General features: G+C 44.6%; 2 protein-coding genes across 2 annotated transcripts; one reads left to right on the forward strand and one right to left on the reverse strand.

Moving 5' to 3' along the window:
- Positions 1-381: 381 nt before the first annotated feature.
- alg12 (ALG12 alpha-1,6-mannosyltransferase) lies at positions 382-4210 on the reverse strand. Its single transcript, XM_062382449.1, has 9 exons — positions 3949-4210; positions 3009-3141; positions 2748-2921; positions 2476-2670; positions 2284-2388; positions 1923-2145; positions 1551-1720; positions 1198-1273; positions 382-1097 (listed from the first exon to the last, which is right to left on the reverse strand). Exons 1-9 carry the CDS (start codon positions 4171-4173, stop codon positions 854-856), a joined length of 1545 nt encoding a protein of 514 aa, XP_062238433.1. The 5' UTR covers positions 4174-4210; the 3' UTR covers positions 382-853.
- Positions 4211-4392: 182 nt separating this feature from the next.
- creld2 (cysteine-rich with EGF-like domains 2) lies at positions 4393-9380 on the forward strand. Its single transcript, XM_062382450.1, has 10 exons — positions 4393-4722; positions 4887-4969; positions 6071-6181; positions 6393-6484; positions 6629-6805; positions 6894-6992; positions 7183-7266; positions 7446-7541; positions 8793-8933; positions 9028-9380. Exons 1-10 carry the CDS (start codon positions 4579-4581, stop codon positions 9078-9080), a joined length of 1080 nt encoding a protein of 359 aa, XP_062238434.1. The 5' UTR covers positions 4393-4578; the 3' UTR covers positions 9081-9380.
- Positions 9381-27022: the final 17642 nt, after the last annotated feature.

Genomic DNA, 27022 nt, shown 5'->3' on the forward strand with positions numbered 1-27022 from the left:
TAGGGATTTCTGGGTTGTTACTCGTGGACTGCACAGTCCCCCTCTCTGAACTGAAACACAACTGAACGGTGGATATTAACCACTTCCTGAACTTCGCCAGCTTCCTGAACCACAAAAACTGCTGCAACAAATGTTATGTAACAAACACACTATGTTGAGGATTCATGATATTTTAAAAGTTTTCTTACTTGATATCAGAAATAAACACTTTTCTAATAACTTAAGTCTTTTTAACTGATCTTCAGTTCAGCGCTACTCCTGAACTTCGGCCTGTTTCTGATAATTGAAACTGTGACTTATCAGCTTCACATCTCTCACTGGAGATTGTATCCACCCACCAGAGTTGCATGAAGCAAAAACAATCATTCAGAGTGGGACTGATTTTAAAGCTGCTATTTTAAAAGGTTAGAAAAAGTTGCATAGTGCCTTTTAATTGTTACCATCTTCACATTCAGATTTATTCAGCCATAAAACACAATATACAAATGACAATCTGAGGTAAATAATATATAAACTTTTCAGATTATATGAAAGCATTTTTTCTTGCAATCCATGTGTTTAACAACTCTAATACCAGTCTGAACACTAGCACCAGTTGAATTGGTTAATTCAACTGGTTGAATATTTGAAACACCAGAAAAGATGCATGACAGTATTATTGCTCCAATTCAACATGTTCACCACGTGGAGCACATTTTAGCAGTTAATCTGTAGTGGAATACAAACTAATCTGGAAAAAATACCCTTTACATTCCAGTCTATACTATTATAACCTGTGAAAACACTGGTCCACAACTGTCACATTTGGTCACCAAGATAATCGTCCTTATCCAACACAGCACTCCTGTAAAAGTCACTCTCTTTGAGGCCTCGCTTCAGTCTTCCTCTTCATTAGCACAGCTTTCCTCTCCAGTCTCACGCTGACTGGAGGGAAGTGAAACACGTTGAAGGCTGTGTTGCTGTAACCTTCTAAGAAGGCCAGAGGCTGGTGAGTGTCCCGGAGTTGATGTATTTTGGTTTCATCAGCCTCCATTAGCAGGTGAGAGTATATCTTGATTTCAGGGTGTGAGGGATTCATGTCCTCACGTTTGTCATATCTGTTCAAAAACAGTAAGTCATTATTATTAAGCATTAAATGTCAGTATTGTTCGCATTAGATTCAAAGACAGACGTGAGATCAACATAATAAACACTGACCTCCATTTTCTGTTTTGCTCCAAGAACCGTGATACTCCAGTTTCAGCAGCGTAGGTGTCAATATGAACAAACACGTCTGGAAGAATTAAACATAACAGACTTTTTATACAACGAAGACTTTGTACAATTTCTTAAAACAAATATCAAAAAAAATATTCTTAATTGTCTCCTGCACAACTAACAGTTTGTCACACAATTCAAAAGCTTGAAAATAACACAAAAACAGAAAAAGTAACCCAAGATAAAGAACGAGGATTTCACACTTTGCCCATTTTATTTCTTGAACATTTCATATATGTTATTGGTAATATGGCGGATCCTGCAAATACAAATAAGCTGATAGTGACTCCAACCTGCATTTGCCGGCAACAGCCTGTGGAGTTCCTGCATCCCGCGGCCCCCTGGGTAGTTGTGATGGGAAACATAGAGACAGATGCTAGAGTACGCTGCGTTGATCAACAGCTGGCCCACCACAACCACAGAGCCCAGTTTGTACATCCAGGATTTCTGGTAGTTGCACAGACTAAAGCAAACAGGAAAAACGAAAAAACAAATGAGGAACATGAGCAGAAGCCTTCATCTAAAAGAAAAGCAGGTTTCTCCTCCTCTTCTGTTTCTTTTGTATCCTAAACATCAGCTTTGTCTGATTAAGTGATAATGATATTAATTTTTTCACTGTAAACATTGGGGGGGGGGGGGGGGGGGGGTTCAGTGCTTTGACTTGCATGAAAGAGCAGCCTCGGGCCGCCACCAAACTGAGCACTGGGAAAACATATATGATGAAGCGCAGCTCCTTGTGGGGCAGCAGCGAGTAGATGAGGATGAAGCCGACGCTGGGAAACAGCAGCAGCCTCATCCGCCTGTCGAGGAGGCCGAGGGGGACGAAGAGCAGCGTGCAGCCCAGGGCCCGGGGCACAGCAGAGTAGAAGTACCAGAGAAAGGGGGAGGTTTACTGGGGAGAGGAGTCAAGGAGAACCCGGGGGGGAGGGGCTGAGATCAGCCTTGATGGTTTTCATTTAAAGCAAGAAGTAAATGTAGAGTTGATCAGTTTGTTAATGGGAATGTACAAGTTTAAATAAAAGGATATTCCCCAGTTGGAGCTTTTGTTGAGAATAGTGTTGAACCACAAAACTTGACCTTCAGGCCACAGGAGCTTCCCCCAAAAGAAGGAGTCAACAGCCACTGTCAGAGCTGCAGAAACAAAAGGAATCAAAACGATCTTTGTGCATGTTCCGTTTAAGCTAAACTTTATTTATAAAATGTACATTCACCGCTCACCCAGGGACAAGATCCCGGCAGGAACCGCGTAGTAAAGCAGCTGTAGCAGCCCCAGCTTCCTGCTCAGCAGTGAGATCAACAACATGAGACCCATGAAGATGCTCAGCTCCGACCGGAACACGATGATGACTAAAGCAGAGAGGCTGATGAAGCGGCCATATTTCTGAGCCATCCAAGATGTGAACGCTACCAGAACTGGGAAGAAAAACCTACTGTCATCATTTGTAGATTAACAAAATGGTTTCTGGATGATTAATACTGGTTTGTCTTACCTATTGGCAGTGCAAATACATTAGGGAGTGTCCTGGTGCTGTAGAACATGAGGTGAAACTGTGACGCACATGTCAAACAGAAGAGCCCTGCAACTGTGGAGCCAAACTGCCTCCTCACCTCCTTCTGCATGTGCCACAGTGCACCGATAACGCAGAATCCTAGGGAAGCTCGGACTGAACAAAACATCACAACAACTCATGTTTAAATGGTTTGAAGTGACAGTTATTTGAGTAGCGAGTTGTAAAATGTTAGTGATTTACCAATCAGCTGTGTGTAGAATTTGGGTGCATCCAGCAGCGAGGACACAAACACAACAGGGGAGGAGAGCACGGAGAGGACAAGGGGGCCAAGGAAAGTCCGTGGCACGACACCAGGGAATTCATGGTGGTCATACTGGAACACGGAAGATACATCACAAATGCAGCCACAACATCACACAGGAAATGGGTTATCACTTCAGTTTTTTTTATTTGCTCGTCACACGGAAACAACAGCCCATTTAGTAGCTGATCTGGGGCTTTGGTCACATGGTCTCAAGACCGCAAGAGACGGATGATCACCCAGTTGTCATGGAGATGCAGATGTTCAGATTACCATTTTCACCCTGACAAGCAGGTAACTTCCGCCTTCTGATGAAGACTGTGTCATGTGATTTTGATGAAAGCTACAGATTTATACTATTACCGGTTCTGTAAACCTGATACTGTATGATTGGAGATAATAAAATGGAAAGTATTTTAAATATGAAATATATATTATTTTTTGCTAATATGTTAATAATAAAGCACACATATATTATGTTATATATTGTATCGCATGAACAGGTTCTATTTCTTAAAGCAGTCAAATTACTTTGTATAGATCTGAACGATTACTTTTTCATTTCTCAAACAGTACAAGCTTCCTTGTTGTTACATATTTTTTGCACTAAATATTGAAAAATAACTTCAAATTGCACAATTATAGCTTTAAATATCTCAATATATGGTAAGGCTTTAAATATTCAAACAATATCTTTGTCTACGACCGATAACAGTATAAAATCGGTGTATTTTTTAAATATATAATAACTGTTTTATTGTAAGTGTGATCTGTGTTAGATATTCACTTATGTTTACATAAATATGATGCCATGGACTGGTGTTGTGTACAACTAGCTTGTTAGCACATCCTCTAAATTAATCTAAAACAGCTCCTTACCTTGTCAAAGTCAAGTCTTTGATATAAAATGTCGTGCGCAGCTTGTAGGTTGAAGCTCTCCTCGACCTTGGTGAACGGGCAGATGAATAAATGCAGGAGAGACACAGAAATCAACAAAACGAGCAGTGGAAGCCCCAAAACTTTCCTCTTTTCAGCCATGACAGCTGAGAGCCTGCTGTCACTTCCGGTCCTGGCCGGAAGTTGCACTATACGACATGCTGTCATGTCGCTAAAACATGTACATTATTGTTATAGTCACCTTGTCAGGGTTTTTCTTATGAATTCAATTGAATAATTCGATTAGAATAAAAAATGATTACATTTTTAACGAAACAACCAGGTTTCCTGTTATTTCCACGTGCGGAAGGATCTACTTGTCCCGCGCGTGGCGGCTTGTGACTCGTTACACATTTGACTGACAAGGGCAGACAGCCAATGAGCGCAAGCCACAATTGTAGCAGGACGCTGACGCGGAAACTACAACCACACTTACCGGCATGTAAATACAACCTAACTGCGCTTTGCATAGCCCGCGTTTACCGATGTTTAATGTTAACCCCACCTCGATTTGTTGAGAGGGAATCGAACTGTGTTCCGATGTGAGAGTGGTGTCTGTAGTGAACGGTCGCGATGCTGTCCACCGGTCCACAGCTGCGGCTGCTGCGGCTTCTCTCCTGTGTTACTCTGCTTCTGCTCTTCGGAGGCAGCAGCGCCAAGAGGGATTTAAAAAGCGCCTGTAGCACATGTCGAAAAATCACCGACGACTTCGGCAAGGTCAGTGAACGCGACCACACTGTCTGTGATGTACTGTCTGTCATGCTACTGACGAGTCCAACCAAACGTGGGGTTAACCCTTGTGTGTCTAAATGTCTTCAAATGACTCGGGTCTCCTCCTGGTCTCTCTCTGGACCACCATGACTGTGGTGTTTGTGTTGCAGGGCTATGACCGAACAGCCAAGCAGAACTTTGGTGGAGGCAACACCGCCTGGGAGGAGAGGAAGCTGTCCAAGTACGAGACGAGGTGAGACGTCCTGTCCCACTTCAGGACAAGGTCCCATTCACAGAGAGCCGGGGGTATCTCATCAGAGCTGCTAGAGAACAGAGAGGGACACGAGAGAGGGACCTGCTAGTTGGTGCCTGGTATAGATGATCTTGAAGGAGCTCAGGGGAAGTCAGTGCTGAATGTCCTGAATGAAAAATACATTAAAGTCAGTTTACATGAAGTAATGACAGAGAGCAACACCTTCACAATACGGACAATACTTGAATTGAAATAGTTTCCCACTACTTCAGGGGTTTAAACGGCTCTAGAGAACTAAACTGGTTAAGGGTCACGCTAACTTGCCCCAGTGTCACCAGAGTCGTGTTTGCTTAGTTCACACCGGAGCTGCAGAGCGTTGCACTGAGCACACATGAAGCGTATCAAAGATCTGAATCTTGAACTGACAGGTGGCCTGTACCAGAGCCAGTCAAATTACAGAGCTACTACATCTGCTGCTCAGAGTCGTATTCTGAGGTCTTGAAGTCGAGACAGTAACTGAGGGCTCAACCAGGTCTTTGTCATCGGGCTCTGGAACCTTTTAATGCAGAAATGTGTCTGTTTTTTTACAAATAGTATTTGTTTCTTATCATAGAAATAAGATTTCAAACCTCATCCTCAAAACAAATTTGCAAAAAACTCAAATTATGCACAATAATAACAACTTGAATTGTGTAAATCAAGATAAACGTTATTAAGCTTTGATTCAAAGGAAGCTACTGACTCAGCTGCAGTACTTCCTCATTCAGAGTCATCCAGAGCCTCGGGGCCCTGACTTCAAAAGCTCTGTCCCCCTTAACCCGAGGTTGTGTGGGGATAAAAGCTACAACGTACTGAGGAGTCAGACTATTGAGTGCCTTATAAGTAATTGAAAGGAAATCCATTCCAAAAACATGTACAGTAACCAAGAGCAGCCACCAAACCAAGCCCTCGGAAAGTGTGTATGATGAAGCTCCTTGGGGGTCATGTCATTTTGGCCTTGTTGCTCATCCCTGCATCATGCATTTACACACACACACGTACACACACACACCACTCCTGACAGTTTTTGATACAGTTTCCGCCCCGTCCGTCTTTTCGCAGTGAGATTCGTCTGATGGAGATTGTGGAGGGCCTGTGTGACAGCAGCAGCTTCGAGTGCAACCACATGGTAGAAGAGCACGAGGAGCAGTTTGAGACCTGGTGGTTCAAGAGGTGAGGGTCGCTTCATGCAGATTCAGGATGAACAAGGAAGCTGGATAGAAACTCTTCTTAACTCTGGGATGTCGAAATCAAAGACAGACAGATTGATGCGATTATATTATAGAGATCTCCACCTGCCGAGATATTTGAGGTTATTTTAGTTTCGCTCAGTAACATGTGGTAACCCTCATCTCTTCCTGTTTTGCTTCCTGTCACCTCGCAGGAAAACAAAACATCCTGATCTGCATAAGTGGTTCTGTGTTGAAACCATCAAAGTGTGCTGTCCCAAGGGAACGTTTGGACCGGACTGCAACGGTGAGGACACACACACACACACACACACACACACACACAGTGCTGCTGTTTGAATACGATAGATATACAAAGTGACCCTGTCCACCCGAGGAAGTAGCACCAATGTTAAAATGTAATGTTTGTGTTTGTGATTCTCCCTGTAAGCCTGTGTCGGCGGCTCTGAGAGACCCTGCCACGGAAATGGAATGTGCGACGGCGATGGGACCCGCGGAGGGAACGGAGAGTGCAGCTGTAGCCACGGTTACGAGGGGGAGTTCTGCCTCGACTGCATCGACGGCCACTTCAACGAAGTGAGGAACGACACCTTCTCCCTTTGCACCGGTACAGGATCCCCGACACGTCTCCAGCCTTCATCTTAAAACATGTCGGGCAGGGGGTTAACCTGTTTGGGCTTCACTTCCTCCTGCAGAATGCGACTCGTCTTGCAAGACCTGCACCGGAGGAACCAGTCAGGACTGTGATGAGTGCAAGGACGGCTGGGAGGAGGACGACCAGGAAACCTGTGTCGGTAAGAAAAGATAAGAAAAGATGAGAAGATATATTTATTTAAGGGGGTTAAACCAGAGCTGTGTTCAAATATATTGATCTTTGAGGATAAAATAGTTTTCATGCTGATTGGATGAAAGACATAAAGAATGTAAACTACAATACAATCTGTGCAACACCAGTTCACGTGGCTGTAATCTTTTAATCTGCAGATGTGAACGAGTGCTCCGAAGACGCTTCTCCATGTGAGAAAGATCAGTTCTGTCTCAACACAGAAGGCTCCTACTCCTGCAAGCGTAAGAACACTGATAATCAACCGCTTCATTTAATAAAGAAATCTGTGACTCGTCTACTGAGAGATTCTCAGGACTCACTACAGGGCCGATGAACATTTCATTTATTTATTCCACTTCACTTAAAGATATATCTGTGATGTGAGTTTAACAGAGAGAGTGTTTCTGTTTGTCCTTTGCAGCTTGTGATAAAGTTTGCTCCGGCTGCACTGGAGAAGGCTCTGATAAGTGCCAGGCTTGTGCCGGCGGCTACGAGGACGCAGAGGGCACCTGCACAGGTATGGTGGCAATCATAGCCTGTTTGAAGGGTGACATTTCTATATGCTCTCGGTCACTTCTAGAAGAAATAGGGAGTCAGTTCAAAAATGGAGCCATTAACACATAGTGAACAACGTTATGTTCGTTGTCTATAAATACTCGACTCCTTCCAGCCCCAAGCCCATTGATTTCTACTGGGCAAGAGAATTTATAAAACAGATCATAATTGTATAGTTTGAATAAACAAAGACAAATTTTGTGGTAGTAGCAGTAAGGGTTGGTGCAATTATTAGGGATTTATACTCTATCAGCTGTCAATCACCCTCTATAATCCCATCATATTTCACTTATGTTTGGTATTATGTTTGAATATTAAATTACATTTTTTAAATAATATAGCCCATTATGTAAATACAGGCTTATGCTTTACTAGTGCCACTGTCATCATGTGGTTGGAACATATTCTGTCCACTAGAGGGCATTACCACCATCAGGCTATAAATAAACATTTACTCTTACCAACTGTAACGAACCTAGTGGAAATGATCTGTTGAGGCTTTAAACCAGCAACAGTACTGGTTTTCACAGGGGTGGCAATGTCTGTAAATGTCGACTGTTTATATATGAGAGGCGTGAAAACGTAAACTGAAGAGTGGCAGAAACTTGGACAATGGGCAGAAAAGGTCTCTGGTTCGTCTCTGGTTCGACTCCACGGTGAGACAACAAAAAGACTCACCTGGATTGATCTGTCCAAAAATCCAAGAGAATTCTCCCTACCCTGTCTAGTGCCCCTGAGCAAGGCACCTTACTCCCCAACATCTGCTCCCCGGGCGCTGTACAGGGTCGCTCACTGCTCTGTGTGTCCTGCACCAGATGGGTGAAATGCAGAGGATAAATTTACCTACCATTGCATGAGTGTGTTGTGCATGTCTGTGCATGTGTTTGGTATAAATAAACGTATCTTAATCAGTTGTTTTTCTGGTGTTTCCCTCTCTTTCTCTCCCTCTTTCGTTCTCTCTCTCTTCCTTCCTTTCTGGAAACGACTGTGAACAAAACCACATTGTGAAACTCAAAGTTGAACGACGGGGCCGGCAGCAGCAGCATCACAATTCGATACACATTCAAATAGGAATTCAAGCATTCTAATAGTATCAATATTCAGTTAATGTCCTATTCTAGTCGACTCCCAAATCGTTACACTAACATGTTAGGTGTAATTTTCTTCTAAGTCTGGTTTCACTTATCTTTATTATGTTTTTCTTTCTCCTAAGACGTGGATGAGTGCTCCCAGTCCGAGCCGGTGTGTACGAAGGAGCACCAGAAGTGCATCAACACTAAAGGCAGCTACGTGTGTATCTGTGAGGTGGGCTACGAGGAGGAGGAGGGCGAGTGTTTGCAACCGCCACAGCCAGGTGAGTCGGTGCTGAATATACTGACTTTGTATATAACATTGTATATACTTGTTCACATCAAATTATTATTCACACATGATTGTATTTGCTTTAGAAAAAGAGGAGGAGACAGAAGCGGAGGAGACGAGCACTCGTACAGAACTTTGATGTCTGGGACCATTAGAGGAAAGTCAGTAAGACGCTGATCTTAGAGATCGTCAACGATGAGCACTTGAAGTACCAGCTGCACTTGGACCGACTGGAAGCTGCTGTCACAGTGTTTTCCAGCTGTGGACCGGGGATTACAGGACAGAAGGAAAGAGACATTTGATGCTCTTAGTAACGCTGGTTGGTGTTGTCGCTTTTCTCTGGTGTGTGCGAATGACCACTTGTTGTCTTTATCTGTTGTATGGTTTTAAAATTAGGAGGCGTTTCAATAAAGGTGAATCATTTTGAATTTAAGGTAAACTCGTGTCAATAAACTGTGTTTATTCTGTTGTTTATTTGAGGGGAACAAATGCAGAAGGTGGAAGTTAAATCTGTGCAGCTGCAGTCCTCATAAATGGCCACACGATGGCAGTCTAGTCACGTGGAGTTTGCGTTTCACTACAATGAAGCCAAACAGGACCAAGTAGAGCACCTCACTGTTTTTACTCAAGCTTTCTTCATATAACTGTATTGATGCAGGGATTTACCTCAATATGTTTTCATACCACGGGTCCCCTTTTTACCTCAGACCGGGACTTCTTCAAATCTCTTTATCACAGACTTCTTCTTTTGCTCTTATGCAAATATGCAGCACTGTAACCACTCAGATGGCGAGACCTTCCCGCGGCCCCGCTCGGATCAAAGCATATTTCTCTAACCCGCGTCTCACCTTTGGAATAAGTCTTCCGAGCTTCCTGCGGGATGATGTCAGCTGTTTTGACTTGACAAGCCCACTGAAGGTGGAAGGAACATCCAGTTGAGACCTGTCTGAGCTGGATGTCAGGCAGCAGAGATGCAATCATGCCACAGGCCCACCACCCCCCCCCCACACACACACACACACACACACACACACACACATTGAAGCACCCGAGCCTCCACTTTTCACCCCTGGATGTGAACTCCACTGTAAGGGAAGGTTTTATCAGGGAGGATGGGAAATGGTTCACACCCCCCCAAAAAACCAGAATATACATTCTACAATTGATATAAATGAAATCACACAGAGAAGATGTTTCTAAAATGACCAAACAGAGAAGCAAACACAAATAATGAGTTCATATGGAAGTCCACTTATCAAGGATTCTTTAATGTGTCCTACTTCAGGGACGTGTCCTGCATTAGAAGACCGAATGCATCATGCATGGAGCTAATGTGGTGGCCAGTACAAAAATACACTGGTAACAGCAAGACGAGCTGGGGTCCTTACGTAGACCAGCCCGTCTCATTTAGTCTCAGCCTCAGCAGACTGCTCGGTCCACATGGGACACGCCGTGGACGGCAAGTAGAGTCCTTCAGAAGATGCAGCCCCTGAAGTGGGACACGGGAAAAGTAAAAGCAGCAAAGTAAACAAAGCTCGCTTCTAGGCAACCTGTGAAACACATGTATCCTAAGTAGGTGAAGGGCTTACGTCTGTCTTAATGGGAGAGGTCAGGAAAGATGAGAACACAATAAAGCAGAGAAACCAACAGAGATCGTTCGCATGAGTCAGCGCTCAGACTAACATGAGTCAGCGTATCGCCTGTTGATGCTACATTACCCTCCTCGGTGAGTTGAATCTTTATTGGAGCAGATGAGATGTTTGAGTTCCACATCTGGTCTCGGTGATAAACGCTCTACCAGGAAACTTTGCGATCGTGTCGCGGCAAGCTGATGCTGATGGAGTCACTTTTTACCATGAGTAAGAATCTCCAGAGATTCACCTGGCTCCTCTGAGTCACCACGGCTCGACTGACTTGCTGCACATAGGGGCAGCAGGGATTCAAGCTCACGACCTGTGACCTTTCTCTGCTTCGTAAGTTGTACCGATCACCTCCTGGAAAGGCATATGAGCTGAATGCAAATGTCCGAGCGAGAGTCTCCGGATAATCTGCAGACTTTCCCCACCAGGCCCCCTGGTACAAATCAGCAACAGTCAAAATAAAATAAAAAAAACACAGACGAAGATGTCCAGAGAGTTTCTGGTGATAAGAGCTGACGAAGACGTTTATGTGATGTAAACATAGCCATGTGATCTCCGGAGCGGGATTAATAATGAATGAGTTACTTCCTGCCTCTGTCTGCTGCAACCGGCCCTACTGAGACATGGCGCCAAAATATTTAAGGTCCAAGTATTTAGATTTGTACTTGACTTTTGACTTCGGTCCTTGTCCCATCCACTTGTGTTGTGGGGGTGGGTTCTATGGCCTATACTGCAGTCAGCCAGCAGGTGGCGTTTGGCTTCACTTTTGGGGAGGTCCTCATTACAGACAGAGCAGGAGGAGTGTTTCAGGTTCTTGACTAAAGTGTTCACAGGGTTTTGAACTCATAACCTTTTTGAGACACTTCCTCTGGAATCTTATTTACTCCACGTGTTGCCCCGCCCCTTTCGTGCGTCGCGGCGAGTCCCCGTTTGGATTCCACTTAACGTGCATCAACACATTGATGTTGTCGTTCGTGCTCGTGCACATGCACAGAACTGCCCATAAGTGTGTTTACACTGACTGCAGCAGCATGTGCACAAAGGCTCTGTGGTCGGAGGGGTACCCTGCTCTTTTCTCGGCACTTTGTGGTGGTTTTCTTCTGCCAGTAAACCTCAGCTGTGGCCCACATGGTCCAGCTGTAGCGGGGTGACCATGAGGACACTGACAGGGCTACTGAGGAAACCCGGGAGCACTCTCACAGGCCCGGACGCCCTGCCTTCCATTTTCCTCCTCCTCCTCATTCATCAGTTAAATCTCAGAGCTGCTGCTTCCCAAAGCTATCCTTGGACAACAATCCCCTTTGTTCCATTGTAAGGCAGCGGTGACAGAGATAATCACAGTGCGGAGATGCATTGAGGGGAACTGCACACTAAGCCAGAAGCCAGATGTGGCACCATGTGCTCCTGTCCGGCTGTCAGTGGTCTGCACCGCCTCTGATGTCGGGCACTCCTCCCTCAAACTCGCTGTCCCCTCTGATGCGGTCGGGTCTGCCTTCCCTTCACCCAGCTGGAAAGCTCCACCGCCGGCAATTAAGCCGGACAAATTGGAAACTCTGCCAGGCAGAAGCAACTCGAATATAGAGCTTCTCAAGATGCTGTTTGGGAATCAGCCTCAGTGAACACACCGACAGCAACAAGTCGCTTTATGAATCAGACTTTTGCGCCAAGTAAAAGAATCAAATGGGAGCTGGGGCAGCAAGTGAAGCCGCTTGTCTGGAGTCAGGAAGGAGGAACTTGAAGATTTGTGTTTCGATCAAAAGTGGGATTCAAAAAGACAGTTTAAAAGAGAAGCAAACATAAACTATACTCATATGTATCTTTAATTCTTAGCCACATTAGCATTCCGCTTCAGTTGTGTGTCTGGACATCCAGTAGTTGTCCATCATTCACCAAACAGACCCAGCCTATGTGTGGAAGCCATGATGCCTACATGTGTGTAAATACAAACATGTGGCCTTATTCATCGGATGTTCTCTTGATACAGTACCCTTGACTGGCTTTAAGTTGAACTGAAACTAATTAAAATGTAAATTGACTTTGGTGCGTCAGTTTATTTTCTCTCCGGCTTAAAATCAACAGTGTTTATTTGCGAGGAGCTTGTTGATGAGTATTTTAACTTTAGTTGAAGGTTGACCTGTCTTTCTCTAAAACAAATTCAAGCACAAGTTTTCAGTGGTAAAAGTTAATCAGTATCAAAAAGTAGATTAGCACTGAGTGGATCACGCAGCTCCGGTCGTGCCGACTTTCCAGTGTGTGTTTAGGATCTGGGCCGACTTTCTGATGGGAGGAAGCAGTAATGTAAATCTGAATTATTTACATCATGAAATAGCTTTTTCTTCACAACAAGGTGCCTGGAGCAGCACAGAAATAATACATTAGCTAAAAACACCAGTAACACCGGTGTTTTCCACTCACAGGTAAAAATATATATATATATATTCTACCTGGGACTGTTCTGTTCAATAACAGTGTAAAACCCATCCAAACACTTTTAATTATTCAGCGTGTTATGTGGCCCTGCAGGTGGATTGTGCTTGAAATGAAAAGTTAGAATGAAAATAATCCCTTTTTCATCTTTTCATCTATTTGAATGTAACTCCATGTTCTTTATACCTCATGTGCAAAGTTTCCCTTGAAAGCTAATGTACTTTACTAGAAATATACAGACATCAGCCACAGAAGCTGGTTCTACTGTTGTGGCGGATCGGCATATTTCTGTGACCTGTTTATAAAGAGTTTATTCGGAGCCATCAGTCAAGTGACTCAACGAATATTAAGTACCGGCCAATCAGAGAGCAGAATGCGCTTTTTGGGAGGCGGCCTTTAAGAGACAGGAGGCAAAACCAGATGTTTCAAAGAGAGGCTGAAAAGAGGAGCTGCAGCAATGGACAGTGTGAGCAGGGGGAGGAGTTTTATTAACATGAACATATGTGAACATTTTCAAGTAATAACCCAAATTGAAATGATGAACCTGTAAATGAGCATTAAATGTCTCCTTTAATAAGGATCAGTGTGAGAACTATATTCACACAAAGACATGTATACAGGAGACAACGTGATATATAAAATAAAAGAGCCTTTTGCTTTTCTCTACTGTTATAGAGAATTATTAATGCTGGTTTCAGTTTAGTCACTTGCACATCAGCCTCCCATAGGAAAATACAGGCGCTAAACAGCTTCTCAGTATCTCTCATGGGAGCGGGAGGAAGAGGAGGAGGAGGAGGAAGAGGAGGGAAAAGGAGACAGGGAGTGGCACGGCGCTCACCGGCTGCGGCTGCACAGAGAGGTTGCAGACAGGGGCGATGGATTGATGCTGCACTCACCTCTGTTTGATCTGACAGGCAAAAGCCCAATGTCTGCACGTGTCTGTCTGCACATCTGTGTGTGTGTGTGTGTGTGTGTGTGTGTGTGTGTGCTTGCATAAGAGTGTGATAAGATTTGGCTTGTGTGTGTCCGTCTGCGTGCGGCTCTACAGTGTGACTGTACTGTCTGGCCTCTGATCTCTTCCACCCATCAGGAATGAGAGGAGACAGAGAGGGCGACTTTGATCTCCCGGAGATTTCGGTGCTGCCGTTCTCTTTCCTAAAATCTTTGTTTTCAAAGACTCCAAGTCAAAAAGAAGAGAGAGAGAGCACACATAAATCACCTCAGTGCTGTCCATCTTGGCATTTATTTATTATCCTGATTTATACGACACACTTACATTAAAGGCTCTTAATTGACACTCTAATCCGTTTCCCCCAACAAGTAGAGGCTTTACTGTCTTTTTTACACTGACATGAAATAGCAAATGCTTTTAGACCACAGTGTTTACATGCTAATACATCAAGTAACCAGGTTACATTCGGCTTTCTTAAGTAACCGGTTACTTAAATGTCATGTAAACCACAAGCCGGAGCCTCATAAGGACACAAAAAGTCACACCGATGAGACGATGGGGTGAGGTTGAGTTTCATCAAAGAACAGCCTGTTGTCTACTTCAGTGTTTGGATGAGAGAAAGCATCGCAATGGCGTCATTTTTAAAAGGTTGTCCGGGCGCCTATTGGAGGAGCATTGAACAGACAGTAAAGTGTTATTCAAAGTGTTATTCCAGCTTTTCAGGTGTCAACAACAAGGTACAACCAAACCCTAGAAAGGTAGAGTATCAGGGATTGTGTGTGTGATAGTGTGACCTATTTCACACCAGTTGTAAAGGTGGATGTTTGTCTATGAATAGTTTGTGTTTTTGCATTGTTAACCTATTTCAGCACCTGCAGCAGTGCAAACCACGAGCAGCCTCCTCACATCAAACACATATTTCTCTGTCAGCGTTGGACACGGCTTCAAAGCACCTTTTTCCCGAAAGGCTTTTATCTAAGGAGCAGTTGTAAAACCCCCGATGGAAGCTGAGGCCCCGCGTTCGCTCCTACCCGCCGCGGTGTGCGTTGCCATGGCGCCCGGGCGGTGTTGACACTGCAAGATGTAAACACACTCGGAGGAGAGGGAGCAAGGTGGAGGAGTGCAGGGGAGAGAGGGCGTCTCACACACACACACACAGGCTCAGACAGACTACAGTGGATTAGTGTTTGGGGAGAGTGGGAGGTCACAGGTTTGATGCTGTGTGTAACTTAGCTGTGAGAAATGCTCTGTTGAGAGATATTGTTGTCTGGTGCAAAATTTCCTAATGGACTCAAATGAATGTGAAGTGACGAATTGATGACGAATGAACACAACATATTTAGAAAACTTATTATTCAAGTTTTTTTGGCCATTTTAGGGAAAATAAAACCCGTAAACAGAATATTAACATAAACCATACACGGTTGTTGGCTAATATGGTGGAAAATTGTGTCTAAAGATGGACAACATGACAGCTCCCCAGAAGTGAGGCCCAAAATGTCTCAATCACCCCCTGCTGGCTGGCTGCTGTACAATAAATAAACTACACCTCATCCATGTTAACAGATAGGACTTAGACCAAATTAAAAAGTCTAAATACCTAGCAAATCAATTTTAATTAATTTCTTAACATACTGATGTTTGTGAAAGTGTTTAGTTTTCAGACACTTCTTAATTTGTCATTTGATGCTATATAAACAGGGTCTGGATGACGCAGGATCATTTTGGTTAATTTGGATTGTTCAGTACAGAGGCTGCCGAGAAGGGAAGATGCTGTGCAAAAGGAACAGTTCATTCTTTTTAAGTGTTAAAAGAGGACAGCTGTATGCCGCCCTGCACGTCCTCCTGCCGGAGACTGTGACAGACTCACAGGCTGTTCTGAGGCCACAAGTGAAAGACTGGCTCTCGGGTGACGAGTGGGTTGCACACAGCTCCACTCGCATGTATAACTTCACTCTCACGCTCTAATTTGTGGCGATTGTGTGTGTGTTTTATTGTAAATATGCTCAAGTTACTTTCAATGGCAGTCACGCTCCTGTTTTTCAAACCCAGCCTCGCACAGGCCACTACTGTTGGGTCATCAAAACATTCTCACGTCTCCTTCCAGCGTCCTTAACGTGACTCCGTCTGATCCCTGTTTTATTGGGTGGTTTAGGGGATGTGTTCCCTTGCAGCGTAATAAAAAAGGGACATGAGTCTCTTATGAACCTTCAAAGGCGCACGCGGCCACATGAAAGCGAGGGCCGGCCGATCGCCACAACAACAGCAGCAGGCATCAATTCCAGTTCTCTCCTCATTATGACCGAGTGGATATGAAACAGGCCCCGGCTCCTGCGCCATTTCTCCGTGTAACTCATTTCCTGGCTGCTATCGGCTCATATGGTTTTTGTTTTTTCTGGACGGGAACCCCTCGAGAAGAGAGAGAGCCACGATCACGGGGGGGGGGGGGGGGGGGCGGGCTTAGCAGCTCAGCCGCGCCGACCACCCCACAGACGGCCGTTATGCAACCGACAGTGCTACCTCCGGTCAGCGCCGGGGGTGATTTGCGTTCAGCTCAGCAGACTCAGGGGAAAAACTAAACCCTTCTTCTTCAAGATGGCAGCCCGCGTAATGACAGATGCTTCAATTTGAAGGCTTGCTCGACATTAGCCTCAATTAAAACAGTAAATTTTCCTATCCATCTGTCTATCCATCATTCTCTTTGTGTTGCAAAGTGTAAATCTGACAGTCAGGTTTCCAGGAAAGAGAGTGGGGTTTTGTATTGAAGGCTGTGCTGATGAGTCTGCAGTCAGAGAGAGCAGCAGTGCTGGCTCAGCTAAGCCTTGCCTGTCACCTCTCTGCCGGCTCAGCACTTTTGGGCATGTATCTGCCATGTGGAGCTGCAGGGTTGGTGACGTGCCACTCGTTCCCCACGGCAGCCCGCTCTGCCGAAGCCCCTCGCTCCCTACGCCCCCGCCTCTCACTTTTCACACTCAAAATACACATAAATGTCCAATTTTACAAGAACAGGGATGAATTATTTTAGGTTTAACCAGAGGTGAAGTGCTGCCGGAGAAAACTGGAGTGAAGCTACCCGACTGTTTTCCCTTTATATTCTCAGTGGGGACAATTCATTTATGTTTTTTAAAACGGAAAGATCCAATCATAAAGCTTGTAAATGTCATCAGCCAATACAAACAAATGAAATGGTCAGATCTGTCATATGCAAAATACCAGTGTGATAAAGGTTTGTTGATACTCATGAGTGGCAAGTAGGGCTAAATCATTTTCATCATTTAATCTCTTTTTTTGTGAGTTACTTATATGAAAGGCTATGGGTGGATCTTCCTGCTCAGGCTGAATAGTCAGGTATCCCCGGCAAGGAAGTTATGTTTTATTTCTTGGTTAGTTAGCAGCATAGAAAAACTACATACGCACTTTCGGTTGTCGGTGGTGAACATACAGCACTGACCACAGGGAGGCGACCTTGGCAGCCTGGCAGCTGGCCCACGGTGGCCTGCACATGCACAGAGTTAATAGCCAGAAACATCTGGACACAGGAACAATTCAAAGGCTCGACACAGCTGTAGACAGGAATCACCCAGCAGAGCGTTTTCCTCCAGGCGGCCTGTGCTTGTTGTGCTGGTCTGAGTTTGTGCCTGCATGAGCGCTTTTCGCCTCAGGACCCGACTTTGAGTTTACGACGGGCCGCTAGAAGACATTGATCCTGGCTGTGGTTAAGTAACCAACAGCATGAGTTCACATTATGTTCTCTTCTGGTAGAACATAGCCTCAGGTGATACTTCTCACTAAGAGTGTTGCTTGTTTATATGGAGCTGGAACCAGGTTGAGGTTTTTTGTATGCGTACACTAATTGTATTCTTGCATGCCAAGGGTTGAGTTATCACACGCTGTTATTACACAATGCCATGACCACAGCTTTACAGCCAGTGCTGCTCCTGAGGTTGAATAATGGTGACATCAAGGCATCCTCTGTGTCAGACCTGCACAGAGGCTTTTTCCAGGTATGCAGAGAAGAGAAGAGAAGAGTGAAGAGAAGAGTGAAGAGAAGAGTCCAGCATTCAATCCCTTTGCTGAAAATGAAAATCCAGCTTGTGACCAAATGACTGCAAGTCTTGATTTGGCAGATTTACGTAATGCTGGAGCCGAGTCGGTTTCCCGTGGCCAACCACTAGCTGCTCCAGTTTGGCCCGCATCCTGCCTTCACTTCTGGGACTCTTTAGCGATGGCTGTGAATGGCTCCGGTAGCAAAATGCCGTGGAAGTGCCTCCGACAGCGGAGAGAAGGAAGGCAGTGAGCCGCCCACTCGCCGGCCGGCTGCTGCCCCCGCACACACGTGCACGCAACCCCGCTTGCGTACCGTACACAGGAATGGTCGGAGAGCGGAAAGAAGGATGGCTTCATTGTACCGCCATCATATCATCATGTGGTAACAAATTGACATGGGCAAAATGAAATCATAAAATATGAATTAGATTTGAGGGATACGGCTGATAGACACACACCCACACAGATACACACACGCACTCAACTCTTTCCATCTTGCTCTCGCCCACTCACTGACACTCTCACTCTCATGTTTGTACGTGCCAGCAGAGTACTCCCAGATGGACTCGTACCAAAGCAGAGATTATGTAACAAAGGCCTGTTTCAAACTACAAACTTGAAAACACATTTCCCATCTTTTGATAGTCCTCACCGTGGCTGTAAAAAGGATTCACCATTGTTATCATGCTTTAAAACTGAGGTGGATGTTATTGGATAATTGCAATTAATTCGAATTTGGGCTTACATGAGAAGTGTTGTCCCAAATATATGATAATATACTAATGACCTGAGTATTTTGTCTGAGACCTAGGAATGCTAACTTGCTAAAAGGAAGTCGACAAAGTGGCCTAGACCTTAGACTCTACACAAGGAGGGACAACGTGTCTCCACTTCCTCCCAATAAGAAATGAAGCTGAATTATCCAGGATGTAAACACTGCCATTTTCATTACTGATCCGTTTGGAGCCCGGCGTCTGTCCAGCAGGGATTGTGGTGTGGTCCCACTGTCAGGTCTCAGCTGTCAATCATGTTTCACCCCATTTTCATAGCATCAAAAAAGTTGAATAAAACGTAAATGAACAGAATAACACTTGAACAAACATCAGTGAGATAAGAGCTACCTATTCCGCTAACGTGGAGGAGGTGAGGTTTATGACCTATTCTGCAGCCGGCCACAAGGTGGCGATCGAGATGCTTTGGCTTCACTTTTGTATGCGCTGTCATGTCGTCCATCTTTATGCTAGACAGGCTAAAAGCAAGATAACTAGCTAGGTTTAGCAACTGTACCTACACACTATTATGGATGTTAATCCAAAACGTTTTCAGCAATCCCTTAGTGCATGGGAGGAGACGGTTAAAGATAAAGTAGGATGAGACTCTCAAGCTCAAGTGACTGGGCAGGCGTATCTTTTATTGTCTTGTTTTATTCATAATAAAATGCAACTCTCGACTTGTTTCAGAAGGAAGTGATGAATAAACGTGCTCGCGGCTTTGACATCCTATTCCTCCTTCTGGGACTCCATGTGACGGCTGTGAATGGCTCTGGTGCCAAACGCCGTGGAAGTGTGTCTGACTCCAGAGAGAAGGAAGGCAGTGAGCCGCCTACTCACCAGCCTGCTGCTGCCCCCACACGCACATGCACAAATACACTCACATGCTCTACACAGGAACGCTGGGATAAAAATGGATAGCGAAACGGAAATTACAAAATGAAATTATGAAATGAATTGAATTTGATTTAATGAGTTGAAAGCGGACACGCTAAACTGACTGGGCTCAATGTCGGACTGTGAGTTTTTATAGAAAAATGTGACAATAGATACAATTAAGAGGGAGTTGATTATTAAAACTATGTGTTGCTTTCTCAAGAGTAGGTACAAGAAGATATGTTGCATGTTTCTTCAATAAATATCTTCTTGTGGCGCAACATAAACAAGCAAGTTGTTAGTCGGCTAAAGTTAGCTCAACACTGCAAAGTTGACACGTCTTTCAAAGGCGTCAGATCGCTGTGCAGCTCACACAACAGGACTTGCCGTCTTATGATCGGGAATCTTTCAATCGTTGTGTCTATACTACCCGACTGAATGGCGACAGGGGGGTCACACGATCTCTACACAATCTTTCCCAGGAGAAACCCCTGACTAGTAACATCACGAAAACACACAAGTTACATGATAAGTGGGAATTATGTGTCTAGATATTGTGCTTGTTAGAGTTCTAGTGTGAGGAGGTGATTCTTTGAAGAGTTCACACACAGCCATTGGTGACAACTGTTTAAAAGCCAATTTGGCTGAAATCTAGGGCTGGATACACACAGTTTCAGTCCCAAAAATGTTAAGCTAAATGGGTGATGTGTTTGAAGCCATATGACAATCTGACTACTCAGGTTTCACGCAAAGTTTGATATCATGAACGTTGTCCTCCTCTTTGCAGCAATTGGATTTTGACTGCAATGTTTTTTTTTTTATAAAAATATAAAAGCAACAAGTTTATAAAGACCAAAATGCTTCTTTCACCATTAATATAAGCTCTATATTGGATAACAGCAATTATTGTACAAGAAGTACCACCGACAAATATACATAATAAATAATAATAATATATGACTTCCTGATAAAGGCATAAAGTGCATCCATGATCTAGAGAAGTCTCACTCAGCCTTCTTTATACACTGAATAGGATCTGCTTGGTTTCAACATTCACCCTGTCCTGGAGGTGGTTACACAACTCGAGGTTGTGAGAGAACAAGATTGGACTGTTAATGTCGGGCCATCGCGCCTCATCTCCCGCCAAGCTGCGAGACCCCTCACAGCCCCACATGGCTGGCAGAATGCTACCATTTACAAGCTGAAGGGGGGGAAGAGAGGTGAGTTTGGGGGGGGGGCTAACTGAGAACAGATGTAACTTCTGCTGCCATGTACACACACACACACCCACACACAGACGTCTTAATCCAGCTCTGCCTATCTTTTCAGTGCTCGTGCGACCCCCCTCAGACCAGGCTTTCAATATCTCCCTCCTTCCTTTTCCTTTTTTTCCTTCTCGTTTATTCCCCAGCTCCCTCACATTTCTCCCTCCAAAACACCACAACGTCTCACCCCCCCCGACCTCTCTTCTTGCCCCCAGCCCCCGCCCCCCTGTGCAGGTTCTAACAACAGGCTCAGTGTGGCCCGCTGGCGTCACCTTGCTCCTTGGGCCGGACACAGGCCACTCTGTCTTGGGCTTGCAGGAGAGGGTGAAGGGATGGGGGGATTGTGTGTGTGTGTGGGGGGGGGGACGTGATTCTGCTCGCACCCAGCAGCCCCGCCACGACCTGGGAGACACAGGCAGAGAGAGCAAGTATGTGGGAAAAAGAAAACGAGAGGGAGTCGAATGCCATTTCCCTTCTCAGCATATACGCCTCTCCGTCTGTCCTTTGCAGCGTAACACACCGTCGCTCACACACACACACACACACACACACACACACACACACACACACACACACCTGACTGCAGGTCAAACAATGCGCCGGTTGTCAAAAAACACAACAACGCCAAGTGTTGTTTTAAATGGATTTTCCCTCCTCGTCTTCCGAGCCCACCCCACCTGGCCACATCACACAGGCTGCAGCACAATAGTCTTGTTGTGTTGCCGCATAAATACAAGGTTTGTGTTGTCATACAGCCCCCCCACGTCTGTTTCTTTTACAAATCAAGTCGATGCAAACCGCAAATCGGAAAACAATCGCTCCTTCATGTAGAAGCCATTCATTCTCTGCAGCTCAGAGTCGGATGGAAAGAGCCCAGACCCCTGGATGCAGATCATGGTGGTTACATTTAGCATCTCTGGACTAAATTAAATGCATCCTGTCTGTGGGAAACTGAAGGGTTAGTTCAGGTCTCCTCTAAAGGACAATGCAGGCCTTTGCATGTGGTGCTTTATGAATGGACGTAATTGTTCGAGGCTGAATCTCCTCACGTGGAGCCCTAATGAAGTCAATGTAGGTAAAAGTCATTATCCCTCAAGAGATAAGTGACCAAAGTCAACTGGACTTGGTCTTTTTTCATCCCCTGATGAATCTCATGTGCAGCACCACGCACACTTAACGATCCACATCGGACCCACGTGACTCTCATGTGACCTCAGAGCCTCAATGACCCACAGAGGTTAACACGCCTGGGATGTCCTGTCAGCGGAGGAGGCCTCTGGGCAAAGTGACGGAACATGTTAAGAGCCAAACTGCGAGTCCAGTTGTGTTTGACCTGTGTGCTAATCCCAAAAGGACGTGGTGCAGGTGAAGAGTTAGGGGAGAACGAGTAAGATCCGCCATGTGATCAGTGCACGAGTGGATTTTAGGAATAAACAGAATCTTTAAACCTTCCGTCCTCCATAGAAGCCATTGAGTTCCATCTGCAACCTATTACGAGTCATTCTTTGTTATGTTTGGTCAAAAACATAATATCTACACTTATGGGTCACTTCTTTAAGGGTCTGTGCTACCACCTCTCCTCTGTCACTTTGTCTGTTAGCATAAGGTGACTTGCGGCCACGATATTTAAGCCTCTATTTGTTTTTTTTAGAAAGGAAAGAAGTTGAGACCTATTTTCAATCTTTATATAGAATCTCTGTTATAAATCGAAAAGAAGATTAAGATTCTTGTGACCTGCAAAAACCAAAACCCATCACATCCATGTCCCTCTTTCCACAAATCCATGTCTGATCTAGGACTCCAGCAATCCGTTGCTTTTTGACAGGCAGTAAAGAAATCTTAAATGTCAGCATTCACTCGGAGGCACCAATGATGAGTGTTCTCTCACTGCAAATACTAAATGTAAAGTATATGGAATTGTCTGAATTGGTGGGTTTTTCATCAACCTACCACCACTGTAGCAGTGAATATGATTATCATGGAACTGTGCTGTGTACTGTTTGCTCATAAATGCCCATTCTCGTCTCTCCTGCCCTTGGAAAACTGTATTTCAACCATGACGGTTAATGGAGACCGTACCAACTCATTTCCCTTTCAGATGGAGTATGGAGGTCCGCAGAAAGGAGAGAATCTGTGACAGTGACAGATGAGGGCTCTCTCCTCCTTCTCCTCCCGCTGCTCTCTCCCTCTCTACGCCATTATATGGGATGACAATACTGCCATGTTACAGGAATGCATCCCGTATCCCCCTGCTGAATGAAGCAGGATGTTGCTGATGCTCATAGGTTCTTTCAACCAGCAGGCCCCGCCCTGCAGCCCGGGCCCGCAACAAAAGAGCCCGCTGCCTGCTCCGACTGATTAACCAAACAAATGCCACCGGTGGCACAATACATGTCTGTAAATGCACGTGGGCATTCTTATCATGCCTGCCTGTTTATATGGCAGGGAGGTCAGGGGGGTTCATGTATTTGTGTGTGTGCACGCGCGGGCGTTGAGGGCAAACGTGCTCGTATGGACGCTGCCAACCAAATGGCCTCAGTGAACTCTGTGACCGAACTCCGCTTCTTTCAGTTGTTTGAGAGCGTTCTGTGATGTGTGTGTGATTGTGTAGCTCGGGCGGCTTTGTTGTCGTCAGTTTTGCAGTCCGATTATAGAAGCAACATGAGGAGGAGGTTGAAGAAAGCATCTTCCATTGGTCAGAAAGAGACCAGTTCAAGGACAAACCAGCACTGAGTGTCTCGGGTGTCACCATAAGCCACCAGAGGAGCTTCCACTTTGGTTCTGTGGCAGACTCAAGAAGATGTAAGGAAGATGGTAGATTCAAAAAACAGGTTTATGGTTAAATTGGCAGGGAGGGAAACTCCAAAAAGCAAAAGACCAAACTAGGAAACAGAAAAAAAAAGCATCTGAGTAAAACAGGAACTCTCAAATCCAAAAAACAGAGATATAAGTCGTGATAGGTTGGCTGTCAGTCTCGAGGCAGTGAAGCCCAATGGGTGACATCATTTTCATAATCATCAAACCCTTCTGTGACCCTTGTGGCCTGTAGGCATCTGTTCATGTTTATTTTATCTTTATTTTTCGTTACTCACTTATTTATCTTTTTCCTTTCTTGTATTATGCTTCTGTCCAGTAAACCATTTCCAACATAAAGCTGCTTTATGAAAGTTCAACAGTCTCACTATGAATTGTGGCCTTATGGCATTTGTGAAATATAATTGTTGTATTCCCTGTAAATTGAAAGCAAACCAGTACAGATTACACATGCACGTACATAATCTGATTATACAAAGCTACATTTACAGAACCACTAATCAAATCTGATAAAACTCACCTCAAAAGGTCGGAAACTTTGCCAAAGATTAAGGTTTAAACCCGAAAGCTTCACTTGTGTCAGTGTAAAACCACAATTGTATTGATATGCTTTTTGATTGGCCGTAATGAAGCAGACTAATCGGGGAGAAGGCGGGACATGTGTCAGTTATACAACCTCCATCATTTCCTATAGAAATTTGTTGAGTGGGTTTTCTCTTTCTTCTAACATCTGTGGTACAAACACCTCCACGTTATGGGGACTCAAAAGTTTGAATTAAAGGAGAGGATATGTTTATCTGCCTTGGTTTTGATATGCTAATCCTTTTCTGAAAGAATTAGATTTATCTGCACCACTCTTGTCCTTTCAAACCCAAAAAATACTTCCGACGATGAAAAGGAGCACAGCACGTCATTATGAGACGACGGAGACTCCACGTCAAACTGAGCTTGATCCCACATGAAATAGGAAACGATGAAGGAATGCAGAGGACTTAGACATAGAGAGACAGAGGGTGTGCAGTGATGGAGGAAGTGTTGGACTCTCGAGAGTTGACAGCCAAGGGAATAGGAGGAGGTGGAGGCAGTGACGCACAGGTGAGCAAACATGGACACGAACACACACAACTGTCACCTTGGACAATGACCTGTCACCTTGGCGCCTGCCACAGTCGAGGAGACGGCTAACTCGCACATCAAGCTCCGTCATTCAAGGGTCCTTCAGTATTCTCCTTGTGTAACTGTACATGCAGCAGTGACGCACTTTCTCTTTGCCACTGTGACCCTGTGAATCACAGTGGAGATACAGTATATCATCTTCATGGAGGCTGCAAAGGGGAAAATTGTGTTATTCTGTATTTTCCTGAGGCCAAAACTAATGATACTTAATATTCCAAATGAACTAAGTTGTTTGTATATTTATCTATGGCAGTTTATTCTTTCCGAGAAACACGATTCTTTAAAAGCAATGCTGCACAAAGGCTGTCAGTTCTGAAAATAAAAGGGAATTTTCTGAAAATTGTATGTAGCGGTCGTAATTTGCATGATCACTTTCGCCTTTATTGTCATTGTAAGCATGCATACATCGAAATTAGAGGTACCTACTACTTTCTTGGTGCATAAAAACACACACACAATCACACAACAACATCAAATATTTGTGTGTGTTACTCAATGTTGTAAATCATTCCACTTTTCAATTTGAATTGTTATGAGAACTTGGAATTACTTCGATTACTGCATCTGTTTTTTTTGGCACTGTCAAGTTTGAGTGATGATTAAAGCTCGACTCACTGAGTGACAAGAGGGTGACATCAGACTAATGTTACCAAGCAGCTCCTCTGTCTATGATGCTGAATCCAGGATGTGTCAACTCATCAATATGCAGCAACCAGAGAGTGCAGTTTTGTATTGTAGGCCCAAACCATAGAAAGTGACAGTTCCCATGTTCGTTGTAGAGAAAGGATGTCTGCAATGGCAGAAACAAAGACAAAATATGCTGAATGACTTTTTGGGGTCCATGTCCTGTTCACTATCACGGAGGAGGCAGGGCTTACAAACCATACCACAGCCAGCCACCAGGCTTAGGGTACGGTTTGTGGTTAAGTTAGTGTTATTGTTAATTTAATTGTAAATAATGTTATATCTTAAATATGAGTATTGTAAAATGATATATGATCGACAATAGAAATATAATCTATCCAGAAACAAGACCAACCTCTTCTGGAGAGAAAAAATTCATCCCAATTATAAAATGTCAGAGATATATAACCAATATCAGGACATCTGTTTGATGTCTATTTTACCACTGGAGGCTTTGAGATAGGATCAAAAATCTGATTGAATAATGATGATGATTAAATCAATGCTTTGTGATTGTCTACGTTACAATCAATTGTCGTCACCAGGTGGTGGGGGGGGGGGGATTTGAGGGACTAGCTGTGTCTGGGAGGGAGCATGTGACTGTGCATCTCTCTCTCCTCCGACGTCAGACGTTAATCACGGACAGCGTGAACACAGACGCACTGGCGGGGCGGCGATAAGGGGAAAAGCCTAGAAGATACTGTTACCGTCCAGTGGCGAGTGGATGACACGGTGACACGCAGTCGGTGACGCAGGGGCTCTCATCCGTCTTCCACTCCACGTCCTGGAAACAAAACCCAGCCAGGGAGGGAGAGAGAGAGAGAGAGAGATAGAGAGAGAGAGGCGGGGTGGGGGGAAGCAGTCTCTAGCCTTTTCCAGTCCTGAATAATTAAGCAGTGCAGAGCAGTTCACTGGGCAGATAACTGAAACTCTATTTTTAGGAGGCATGACTCGTAGAGACGTAAGAGGCGGGGACACGCAGACAAACCAATATGTTTATGGATGCCTGCGCTCAAGCATAAACCGCTCATTGAAAGCAGATCTTGTTTTCCTTCCACACACACTCTTGTTCTCTGCCCTGCATCGTATTTATGCGCACAGTCCCACAAATATACGGTCACATGATGGCAGCTCTGTGGCTCCCGGCCCAAATAATGAGCCTGACATCAAACACAACAAGGGCAACGGCGTCAATCTTCCCGGGAAACTTTTTTTTAGAACAAAAACATTCCACAATTAGATAGACGACACAGAACGACTGAAAAGATAAAGGAACATCGATTGAAGTCTAAACGTCACCGCAGTTATTTTGAGACAGTAGGAAACAAATGTGACTCATAATGTTATCAATGGTGTTCGTGATGGCTTTGTTCATTTCAAGTGTCCCAGCACAGGCTCATTTATGCTGCCTTATGTGTACGAAAAGAGAT

This window comes from Platichthys flesus, chromosome 23 (assembly GCF_949316205.1).
Source record: "Platichthys flesus chromosome 23, fPlaFle2.1, whole genome shotgun sequence".
NCBI lineage: Eukaryota > Metazoa > Chordata > Actinopteri > Pleuronectiformes > Pleuronectidae > Platichthys > Platichthys flesus.

What these genes read in the sequence shown, in the direction of transcription:
- alg12 (XM_062382449.1), bottom strand. Translation starts at nt 4,173, where the DNA reads ATGACAGCATGTCGTATAGTGCAACTTCCGGCCAGGACCGGAAGTGAC. An exon ending in TGTATTTGCACTGCCAATAG is followed by an intron (nt 2,671 to 2,747) that starts GTAAGACAAACC and finishes TTTTCTTCCCAG; the next exon opens with TTCTGGTAGCGTTCACATCT. An exon ending in CAAAAGCTCCAACTGGGGAA is followed by an intron (nt 2,146 to 2,283) that starts TATCCTTTTATT and finishes CTCCCCAGTAAA; the next exon opens with CCTCCCCCTTTCTCTGGTAC.
- creld2 (XM_062382450.1), top strand. Translation starts at nt 4,579, where the DNA reads ATGCTGTCCACCGGTCCACAGCTGCGGCTGCTGCGGCTTCTCTCCTGT. An exon ending in GAGACCTGGTGGTTCAAGAG is followed by an intron (nt 6,182 to 6,392) that starts GTGAGGGTCGCT and finishes GTCACCTCGCAG; the next exon opens with GAAAACAAAACATCCTGATC. An exon ending in CGCAGAGGGCACCTGCACAG is followed by an intron (nt 7,542 to 8,792) that starts GTATGGTGGCAA and finishes CTTTCTCCTAAG; the next exon opens with ACGTGGATGAGTGCTCCCAG.